Source organism: Acanthopagrus latus, chromosome 1, assembly GCF_904848185.1.
Source record: "Acanthopagrus latus isolate v.2019 chromosome 1, fAcaLat1.1, whole genome shotgun sequence".
NCBI lineage: Eukaryota > Metazoa > Chordata > Actinopteri > Spariformes > Sparidae > Acanthopagrus > Acanthopagrus latus.
The window spans coordinates 30,534,331-30,546,537 of NC_051039.1; the positions used below are offsets into that span (position 1 = coordinate 30,534,331).

The 12,207-nt window shown below is 41.1% G+C and overlaps 1 protein-coding gene across 6 annotated transcripts in view; it reads right to left on the minus strand.

Moving 5' to 3' along the window:
* LOC119020583 (teneurin-3) overlaps positions 1 to 12,207 on the minus strand; it is a 274,733-nt gene that overhangs the window by 34,606 nt on the left and 227,920 nt on the right. For 4 of the 6 annotated variants that reach the window (XM_037100045.1, XM_037100027.1, XM_037100059.1 and 1 more), the window contains 3 exons: positions 2,660 to 2,731; positions 1,636 to 1,813; positions 801 to 821 (listed from right to left, as the gene is read on the minus strand). In XM_037100045.1, coding sequence (XP_036955940.1) covers positions 801 to 821; positions 1,636 to 1,813; positions 2,660 to 2,731 — 271 coding nt within the window. The remainder of the gene's footprint in view (positions 1 to 800; positions 822 to 1,635; positions 1,814 to 2,659; positions 2,732 to 12,207) is intronic. The other 2 variants (XM_037100051.1, XM_037100035.1) reach the window with 1 other exon arrangement.

Here is a 12,207-nt window from a genome sequence, read left to right on the forward strand (position 1 = left end):
TGTATGAGAAGATGAATGGAGGGGATTACACAGAACAGCAAATCCCAGTGTAACAGCCTAAATCCCAGAGTGAGTGTAATAATGTAGAGGAAGCTAGAACAGTAAATGTGAGTGTGGATGAGTCTTCATTAAAAGGCAGATGACCTCCGAAAACCAAGTATTTATCCGTACTACCTAAGGGAACTTTATTATTCTTACGGATAATAATATAACATATTATCATTATATAACATTTGTCAACAACTGGTTTGGATAAGGTTGATGCACAAAGAAAACTTGGTTGGGTTTGGGCAAAGATCATGATTTGTGTAAAAAAAATGTGTACTTTGTTGAGGTTAGGGGACTTTTGTCATGGTTACTATATTAAAACCATGTTGTAGTCATGCTTTAAAAGGGAAACAAACAGCCTTGTTTAAGTCAGATGATATGCTGATCAAACATCCACCCAAACCTTCTATTAACACAAACTTTGTCAACAGATGTGATTTTGGGGTACTTCCTCACTGCTGTGGATGAGGAACATTTTCAGAAGTTGACATCTGTGACCACAGACATCAATGATCATTGATCTTATTTCCAGTTACAAGCTGTTTTTAGTGAATAATCTATCATAAAGCCCAAGACTCAGGTCTGAAAGATGCCCGGACTGAGCAACACCATTTATCATTATCAGTTTATTTGAAAAAAAAAAGGTAAGAGGACAGAAGAAATGTGCACAATTGAGTTTGGTGCATAAGAAACATATTTGACAGTAGAATGACAATTAGGTTAAAAGGCTAAAAAGGATTAGTCACTCTTACCTATGTCTGAAATCTTTGTTTCTTTAATATAGTGCAAGCGAAGAAAAGAAAAGAGAAGAAACAAGAGTTAGTAGATAGATTGGTGATAGGCATCACAACAAAACTCGACATAAGAAAACATTACTGGAAAACAGAAATGGAACAGTTAGTAGTTGCAGTCAAGATTTTGATTTTGAAACATGCTTTACAGATGTCAGAAGCGAAAAGATTGTAGATGACTGTAAGACAAGGAGATCATAAGAAATGAACACTCAAGAGTGTGCCAGAAGAATATTCTAAATTCAAAGCACCAATTCAGATCAATCCCTCTAAATTCAGGGCCAACTTGCATTACTTTGGCTAGAGAAGTGGCAAAGCAGTCAATCAGGCAAAGCATCTGCCCCCTGCTTCCTACAGTTGACTGTCAACAGCAGGAGGAAAAACCGAGGCAGAGAGATGAATCTGGATGCTCGGCTCTAATCAAAAAACAAGGACTCTCAAATCAGTTAATGTTCAAAAATGTTTAGTCATACTGTATGTATGTTTCACAATGATTTGAAAAAAAATGGATGAAATAGTTTTGGGCAAAGCTTTACTGTAAAACTGATCATGAGTTGTTTAGCTAGATGTGTTTCAAGATGGTTGCCTTTCTACAGCAAAACAAATCTACATACTAGTATAAATTAAATAACCTGAATGTGAACCTGAGTGAGGCCTCACTGAAACCAGATCAGGTGTTGCAGCAAATGCACAGCAATGTAGTGTCCTTCTAAACTGCATAGTGTGGATTGAAGGGTGTGCCAGGGAGAAAAGATTGATAGTAGTCATCCTCCCTCCCTCCCTCCCTCCGCCTTACCTCAGCTCCATGACACTGGTAACATTCCCAGAGGGGAAGATCCTCCTGATGTAGTTGAAGTCTCCAACAAAGATGCTGCCATCTGCACCACAGGCCAGAGCCAGGGGCGCAAGCAGCTTGTTGCCCTCTGCCTGACCATTACAGCTAGGGCAGGAGATGCTGCGGCGCCGTCCATTTCCTAGGAGAAGACGTCTATTCTTTATGATTGCAACAGCTGGTTTCTGCTATTTGTCACCAATCATAAATAGGACTTCAAAGTGTGTGACAGGCGCAACATCGCAAAGACCCAGGTTTCAATTCCCTATAGAGGCACTTTGGTATATCATGATGAGCAAAAGGCATTACACCCAAGTATTGAATCTCACAAAGCAACAAATTGTGGACATACAGGGAAATGGACACTTTAAATGGGGAAAAAATGGGTAAAGCTCAAGCTCCTCTGATGGCTGATTGAAACCTCCTTACAAGGACACCACTGAAATCCATTGAAAAATTCTGTAAATGTAAAATTGTCTGACAAGTATGTACGGCATCTGTACACATCTTGGTGAGTAAATTAATAAAGTATATGTTGGGACTAAACTGCCTATGTTAATTTTTTAATGTTTTAATTAATGAACCAGAAACATGAAAAACAAAACAAGTACAAACCAAACAGGGACAAAACTGCAGCGCAAAAACGCACAGAATGAGTTTGCAAGGTCTTGAATTTAATATAAAGACATGCTGATGATAATTCTTCCTACTTTTGGTGGAGACATACCATCACTAACCAAAAGATATTAAAAAAAAAAAAAGTTTCCAACCAATCATATAATTTAAGAGTTGTAAGATAGCAACTTCCACAGAGGCTCAGAAGGTGCTTTTTCCTGGGCCCCATGAGAGTGCTTTGACTGTCACACCTGATCATTGTGGGGCATCAGCAACATTATTAACCATTGTGCAGGACATGACATTATCAACACTGATCACAATAATGCAGGTTTTAAAAGCTCAAATCAATGATATTTGAATATGTACTTACCCATGATGCTGCTGATGACAGGGGGCTGTTGGGAAATGAAAACGTTCTCACCATTCCCCTTGTACAGTATACCTAGTGGACAGGATATGTACAGATGAGAGAAATATATAAAACTATTTGTAAAATGTTGATTACAACAAACTCTTTACTACTTGGGCCTCTTGGTTATTTCAGCAAACAATATACGTGAAGATATTCCTTTCTTTGTGTAAAATCAGTGTGTCCTTTCATTACATGGATGAGCTGTGTGTGTTTATATGCTTATGGAGCAGAGAAACGAGATCCAAGTGGTCACTCTAGATGCATGTTAATGCCAGGTCTGGACCGGTGTAAAGCTGTCCATTTGTGAGAGGATCACTCAGAACAGATGGCGATACTAAATATAAAGAGTCTGAGGTTAAAATTAGAAATCACATTAACCTCAGACTCAAAACATTTTTTCAAGATGGCACTGCATGAGTGAAAGCAAATTACAGCAGCTTTGACTTCTGTCTTGTGTCTTTAGTGTAGTATAGTGTTTCCTAAAGTTATTTTTCCATGGATGTGCAACTGGTGAGATTAGTGGTATCTCTTTATCACACTTTTGGACTACTCAAAATGGCAGCTGGGGATCCATTCAGCCAAGGCACTGTTGTTTAAAGCAAAGTGCCAGGAGAGGAAAAGAGTGTTCAAACCATGCAGGTCTGCCATTATTAGGAACGTAGGATCCCTCTCTGATAATAAAATGGACTTCCAACTTTATGCGTCAGGCTATGGCACTCTCTGCTTTTCTGTTTACCCTGTACACTTTGGATTCCAGACACAACACAGACAGCTGTCACATCGAGAAGTTCTTGGACGACAAAGCCATCATTGGATGCATGTCAGAAGAACCAAAAGAAGTAAGGGGGATTCATCGAGAACTTTGTCGACTGGTGTGAGCTCCTTTACATAATGGGCAGTAAGACAAAAGGCACGTTGATAGACTTCCAGAGGAAAGCACCCCATATTACACCAGTGAAAATCCAGGGACTGCACACTGAGAGGGTACATACAACTATCTGGGTGTTCATCTCAACAATAAATTGGATTGGTCAGACACTACAGATATCAGAAAGGGTCAAAGTTGTGTTCACATGCTGAGGAGACTGAGGTCCTTTGGTGTGTGCAGGACCCTGTTAAGAACATTCTATTCATTTTCAGATTTGGTCTGCTGGGGAGGTGGAAACACAGAGGGTGACTCAAGAAGCTGGTTAGGGGAGTCACCTCTGCCCTGGACTGCCCTCTAGACTCCATAGAGCAGGTGGGTGAGAGGAGGATGTTAGCCAAGCTCACATCAACCTTGGACAACAGCTGTTCAAGGCCCCTACAGTCTCATGCAGGTTCATCACCAAAACCCATCACCTTCATCATAGCTACTTTGCAGTCACTACATAGTGAGTCCAACATAGTGCACTATATAGTGAGCTCAACGGCAGAAATAAAAACACACTTTCGGACACTACTCCGGAGCCGTTAATGATGTCACTACTGTTACGCAGTTGCAACGGGAACTTAAACTTCCATGCGTTTGTCCGCAGCACAATGCATGATGGTAAATATTGCTTGGTGAGTGACCACCGGTTGTACACTACTTTTCACAATGCATTGTGAGATACTTTGAGTGCACTATATGGAGTATAATATTTCCCACTAGACATTCGGACAGCACTACAAAATGGCGTAGTCACTATGTTGTGCACTATATTGGGAGTAGTGAGTGATTTTGGACACAGCCTAGAAGGAGAAACTGAACACAACAAGAAGACGACGAGACAGCTTAACAACCATTCACACTCGGGCTCCCCTGACCCTAATGACCCAAGTGAAGACCAGTTGAATCAATGGCTCAACAAGAAACTGAAATGAGATCAGTTGCCTATGATATAGCCAGTAGAAATTTGTGTGTGTGTGTGTGTTTTGAGAAAACAAAATTAATACTCTTCACAGAATGTGTGTCTGTTTATAGCCATGCAATTATAAAAGTGACGCAAATGCAAATGTGATGCAAATACAAATCAACTAATGACTACCATTCTAGTTTGGATGGCAAATGCAAAATGTAAACTACACGTGGATTCCTTCAAGTAATTACGTTGTACGTTAGAAAAAGTCTAGAAAAAAGACTTTTCAACTTTTAAACCATCATAACTGATCTTTAAATTACTTGGAATCTGTTGTGTTATATGGTTCTAAAGACAGATGGATAAGTTATTACATTGAACATTTATTTACTTTACTAAATGTACTATGACCACAATATATTGCTACATTAAATCACAAACACAGCATAATGATGCAAATATCATGCATGCGACAGGGATAACTGGGAAGCGTATTGAGATTGTGTCACACAATCATCACAAAAAAGCAACTGAGATTGAAATGAAAAAGAAGATATGTAAACAGCAATATGGAGCGATGGAAAGAACAAAGGAGGAAAGAGGAGAGATGATGTGAGGTAAGAAACAGAGGATGATGTGAGTTTGCTCATTTTTGAGGAGTTTAATGTAAACTAGTGATCAAAAAATGAACTGAGGAAAGAGAGGGATGCACTCACTTCAAAAGTGAGACATCAAAGAGCTCATCACTTCCTGTAGTGAGCTGAATTATCAAATGTACCTTTTCCGCAACCAGCACATATTACTCTATCCATCCATCTACACATCTCTCTCTCTCTGTCTGTAAGGGATTCTGAACCTCAAGGACATCATATGAATTGCAGTTAAATGATGAATCTCATGCTTTTTCACAGTTTAACTGACACCTAATCTTAATACAGGTCATAAAATTTACAACATGTGCTCACTTTGCATGTCTGTTCCAACAACCAAATACTACTACTACTACTTCAAATAAATTACACATGTGAAAGTAGTGACTAAACAGTAAATAGTGAGTAAATCTCTTGCCTGGACTCTCCCCTTGTCATATTTCTCAAGCCAATTTGTGAAAACAGGGTTGGCATGTTGGCACATCCCTGGTTGTAACACAGTTGCCAGTTTACATACGGAGAAAAGGCATCTGGTTGAACCATACTAGTTTGTTAAGATGGTTGAATTATAATCTAGTTCTGAATCCCTTCTCTCGGTCAATTTGGAACTTGGAGCCTAAAATGTAAGAAAATGTATACCTTTATCGTCTGTAGATATTGCAATCGGAAAAAAAAACAAAAAACTGTTTAGTTAATTATTAAGACTTATATACTTAAAATGCTGGCCTAACAGCATCTCAAACCCCCTTTCTGATGGTAAACCAGAGGGACGGGCAGCATCTGACTGGCTTTGGAATGTTCTACATGCAAGAGAAAGTAAACAGTAATTATGTTTTCCATCCACCTGTTTTTTTGCATATAAAATATTTTAAATTGGCTGAGGTGTAGATGTTGATCTATCAATAAAAGCTCCATGTGAGAAAGTGCAATGGAGACAGTCTTCGGAAATAAATCAAGATGTACATTTAGTATCTGCCTCAAGTATCATTTAAACTTCTGCTCCACTGAGCAGATGAAAACATCAGATCGGTGTGGACTGATAAACAAACTGTATGGTTCCTCAAATTAATACAGCACATGAACCAAAACCCTAACCCATAGTAAATAAAATCATCTCATTGTGCTCTCTTATTCTTCAATGGCTTGATGGTACCTGGGTGGAGAATTAGAGCCACCAAATGTTTATCTCCATTAACCAATTCCAATATTCATATAACAGCCCAGCCAAACTTGTTTTTTTTTTTCCATGACTGTTACTTTCTGCAATACATTCAAAATACAAGGTCTTTAAACATGACACATGACCATCAGTCCTTCAATCCCATATCAGTCAGTTCCCTCCCCATCCAGCTATTTATATCCATCTCTTTTGCCTTTCCACTCTCCCCCTCTCCTTCTCTCCTTCCCTCCCTCTTTCATCTGTTCTTCCATTAGTAGGTGTTGATTGATCAACAGAGTACAATCCAGCAGGGTTCCATCCCCGCTGGGCTGCAGTCTACACAGGCAACAAACTTGCCTGACAGGAAAAAAAAAAAAAAAAAAAAGTGTGTGTGTGTGTGTGTGTGTGTGTGTGTGTGTGTGTGTGTCTGGTAATGTGTGGTAAAAAGAAGGAGAGTGTAGAACAAGAAAGGGGAATTCTCCTGCTGTGTTAAAAAGAGAGAGGCCAGTAAGGCTGTGTGTGTACGTTTTCTGCCAGGGTGTGTGTGTAAATGTGGGCATCTGACTTTGATTTCAAACCTGTCTATTTGAGGTTTATGCATTCTTTCCACATTAGCTAATGCCTTGATCCCACTTTGGCGTGAACATTTCTGGATCATAAAATGCATCTTGATTTGGACATGGAAGATTCTGCATGGAAGCAGAGACACAGCATAATTGAGAGTCTGTAGCTTATGTTGATTGTTGACTGTCCGGCCTCAGCTTGACAATTAAGTTACGTTGCAACGTGGTTAAAATGCTTTGAATTGTGGGCAGACATTAGGCTAACCTTACTTAGGTAGGAGGTATGTCAGAGGGAGGCAGAGACAATCTGCAAGTGATAATAAAAAAAAAACTCACAGAACATTTTTTAAAACAGATATCTCAGGGCACACGTCAGATTTTATGACCTTGCTGGGGAGCACAAACTGGACGACACCCACGCTGAGCTTGACTTCTGCCTCACAACAATTACTAATTATGTTAGCCATTTTCACCTGGAGCTAAGTCTGCAGCCATAAATAATAACTGCAAGCCCAGCTAATCAGCCAAGATCGGATGATATGCTGTCAACTTTGCCATCCATCCAACTCTGACAGGTGTGTGAGGCAGAGTCAATAAAGCCTTATCTTAAAGCTGCTATATGAAACCAATACTGTTGTAGATGCTTCTTTTATTGTGTAGACCGCTGTACTCTGACTACTGGAAGAATTTTTGGATTTAAAGCTTATGTAAATGATGAAAATTATCCATTTGCAGTAATATACATCTTTTAGAATGCCATACAGTGAGATGCATCGAGAATCATTTTGCATTCGTTGACAGCTGAATCAGCTGTGCTGTTCGCACTGATCTTAGCGTTTTGTAACTGGGCATCTTGAGCACCTCACACACATGCCCTGCAACTCAGGATTTATACAGAGTCCGGGGGAGCTGTATGTGTGAACACAAACGACTGCATTATTCGCCAGGGGCTTTACTGTGCCAACTCCCTAGTCCCTAATCCAGTTGAGCTAGGGCTGCCAGGATCTTGATTGTAAGTTGGATTTGGATCAAAATGACATGACAATCTCAACCTTCTAAATCTAAGGTGGAATCGAGGATTTAGGATTTAGTGTCATATCCAGCAGGTGTGCAAAACAGCAACACAGCATGTTGTAGTGCGGTCACCTCCTTTATTCTGAACAAATGAAAAGACACCATGGCAACTGCTGATAAAGGACACACAACAGCTGAACTCAAACCCCCTCCTGCTTCTCTGACATCAGCAAAAATACTTCGCGTTCCTGGTGAGTTAAGCCAACAACATTTGCATTGTCGACAGGAAAACCACAGTTTTTGTAAGCTACGCTATGCAGGTGTAGCATACGCCTCCACAGGCAACACGACAAATACATCAGGACTTCTCCACAGGTATCATAAGGAATTACACTGAACTTAGAAAACTAGATTGTTAACACAGCCAACTCTTACGACCTCATTTAGAGCTAAACTCCCGCAATATTAGACCCCTGCTAAAGCAATAAATAGTGCCATAGGGGTTTTTGCAGCATCAGACATGAAAACTTATTGTGTGATGGAAAACCTACATTAAAACCATTTAATTTAGCGTCCTGGAACCATGCTATTAAATCCCAAGCTGGTCGCATCTTACCACAAACGTGTTGCCCTCCATGTATGATAATATGAAGGAAAAACATATTGGAGGTCTGAACAGTGCGGATTTAGTGGCTTTAAGGACAGACTGGTGGACCTCTAGAGCAACACAGAGCTACATGACAATAACAGCACACTGCATTCAATTTTCACTCTTCACATCTCCAGTTACAAAAAAGAGCCACTAGATGGCAGGTACCATCTATGACTTATTCTCTTTTGTTCACAGTTAGTTTCCAATTGACTGGTGAGACAAGTTATACATTTCTATTGTTAATAAGTGATTTAAATTTGACAAAAAAGCAGTGTGAGTGTGTTAGTGTGAAAATGATCACACATCTCACCATATAGACCATCCTTTAAGCCAAGAATAAAAAAATACTCTAGATTAGACTACACTAAAATTGACATAGCCATCTGTGCTAAAAGAAACAAACAAAACAAAACTATTGAGAATTGAATTTAATCGTGACCTTAATATCGAAAATCAAAACAAATTGAGGATCTAGTGTGAACAGGGCAGATAAATGCATGGAGTGAATTCACAGTAAGCAAATGGGCGGCACTTCCGTATTACGTGTTTCCGTAGCACTTCCATATTGCGTGTTTACTCAAGTGTGCCGAGTGTGTAAGTTTTCAATTTGGATTCACCTGTTTTTTTAAGTTTTTCTGACAAACAGTGACACAGCACAAAAGTATGTTAAGTCAGGACAGAATACGCCTGACTCCCGACACCAATTCGCTAAACGTTAGCAATAACTCTCAATACTGAGGGACAGCGTCTCTGGTCTGAAGGCTGACCTCAAACAGAAGGACAAAATCCTTATGGATTTCTCCACTGTCGCCACAAACCAGGCGAAGCTGATCTCCCACCTGAGGACATCCGGCGTTGGTGACCGGAGCATGACGACCATGGACAACACCACCTTGCCATGGACCAGCTCAATCACCACCGAAACTCCGGCACCAGCACTAGCAGAGTCCCACTGGCACCACCAGGGAGCCAAGCCTAAGTCATCGGCACCCTCCACCTCCTGCCTACGCACCGCGGACCCGCTGTGCCTCAGACGGGAGGATGGAGTGGAGGCTCCGGTGGGCTCACCTCCACTCAGGCTGGGGGACCACTGGTCAGTGGTGCACAGGGACGCTGGGGCTCGTCGATCTCCTCCTCCAACGCCCCCGGATCTTCCACTGGATAACAGGTTTGACATCCTAAGCCTGCAGGATTTCCCTCCCGTGGGTGCCATGTCCGGCTCGCCCACAGGACCTGCTCATCCAACTGGTCATGGCTCTTACCAGCCAAGGGTCTGGGGTCCACCCATCCAGCCCGATCCCTCCCCTCCATCTCGGCGAGGAAAAACCGCAGCACGGCGCCATAAATCCGAACTTCCCCGCCTCCTTTAAAATGGCGGTGGTGAAGCCCCTTCTGAAGAAGAGGAACCTAGACCCCAACACCTTTAATAATTATCGGCCTGTATCCAACTTACCTTTTACCAACTTGTTTTCAATCAAGTGAATGATTTTTAGTCAGTAAGTATCAGTCTGGCTTTAGGATGAACCACAGTACAGAGACAGCCCTTTCAAAGATTTTAAACGACATCAGGTGCAACTTCGATAACCATAAACTCACAGTCTTGGTACTGCTGGATCTAACCGCCGCCTTCGATACAGTAGACCATCACATTTTATTAAATAGACTGAAGAACCTGGTCGGCCTCTCTGGTACTGTTCTTAACTGGTTCGTTTCTTACCTCACAGACCGACACTTCTTTGTAAGTATGGATACATGTTCCTCAGAAACCCACAAAATAAAGTGTGGGGTTCCCCAAGGGTCAATTTTAGGTTCAACTCTCTTTAATCTGTACATGCTTCCCCTTGGGGACGTCATCAGGAGGCACGGCATCAGCTTTCATAGATATGCTGACGATACGCAACTGTACATCGCTGTGTCTCCTGATGACACAGGGCCTATTGATGTCCTTTTTAACTGCATTTGAGATATCAAGACATGGATGGCAGCAAATTTCCTACAGCTCAACCAGGACAAAACAGAGGTTTTACTCATTGGTCCTGAAGGCCTGAAAGAGAAACTTTTACCAGAGTTAAAGGATTTTAAACCATCACAATCTGTAAAAAATCTGGGTGTGATTTTTTACTCTGAGCTCAGTTTTATTCCACACATCAAAAATATAACAAAGACAGGTTTTTACCATCTTAAGAATACGCAAACATACAAGCTAACACAAACTGCAGCCGGCACGTGTCATTGAAAATGAAACGTAGCCACTGTCTCTTCTGTTATTCTGTAGCTGGGACAGAATATAGGCATTGATGTTGATTTATATAACCTACAACAGAGCGATTTGCATGTCTAGCTCTGAGCGACGACATTGCGAAACATTGCTATCTTACTGCTCGACACACTGAACTTCACCTTGGGGATGAACGCCCCTCTTTCGGATATCTCCTATCATCGCGCAGAGGAGGCCGGCCTTTGAAAATAATTCCTTTCATTACGTAACAACAGGAGCTGAATCTGAACAGCCTGTAGGAGAGCTGTTTGCTTTCCTCATTCTGGATGTTGGCAGGCTCAGAGAGGACCAGCTTATATATGTAAAGACCAGAGAAAATGTGTTTTCCATAATATAGGACCTTTAAGGATGGTGGTCTTGTGACTAGCTCTACTGGATTTGCTGTGGGACAGGGAGCCTGTCAGTGCGAGACAAAGGTACCATCACTTTGCTGCAATGACAGAAAAGTTCATTATATTTGGTGCAATTACATTTGTCAGACAGGAAGCGTTAGCTATGCTCAGTTTGCAATACAATAGTTACTGAAGGCTGTGTGTTTTGCTGAGGCCCTTGTTTATCCAGTATTCCAGTGTAAACCCACAGGTCTCCCAACTATGGTTCAGAAATGTGGCACAAGATGCAACACATGCAATCAAGAGAAACAAAAAAAAGAGTTCCCATTTCCCAACCTAGGAGGTGGGTCCCACATGGGATCCTGAGTTGAGTATTCTACCAGGAAACAATAAATTATTTAATGTACCTTATACCTATTTTTGCAAGCTTAACTTTAATTTCTGTGTTTTTTTTTATTGGAAAATACTATATAGATGTAGCTCTCTAGGCCCAATTCAAATAATGTAGTTGAGAACCGAGAAAATCACTTTCACTTTCTCAATGAGCAGATCACAACTTAAAGCATGCACCCCCAGACAATGGGTGGGTAGATGTTGCTTTGTATTTAGTGACTTTCACGCACGCACGCACGCACGCACGCACGCACACACGCACGCACGCACACACACACACACACACACACACAGAGCTGTGTAGCTGTAGACAGTTGGGCATCATGCCCATTGTAAGCAGTCTTGTGGAGCTGGAGAAGCTGACACGCTGCAGTTAAGATTATACCAAATGCTGGCTGTTCAGTGGTTGAGGCCAACTATGTTGTTGGAGAGTTTGTAGGTTTTGAAAGAGTTAAATCTGCCTCTCGAAAGATGAAACCAGTGAGATTGTCATCTTTCTGGATGATGGGACTAAAGTTGAAAAGGTTGATGAATAAGTATGCTGTGGTTCAAGATACATTCACGCCTGTTCTTCCACTGCGAATTCCACAAAAAAAAAAAAAAAAAAAAAAAGTCAAATGCACCTCCAGCAATTAAAAATAAGGA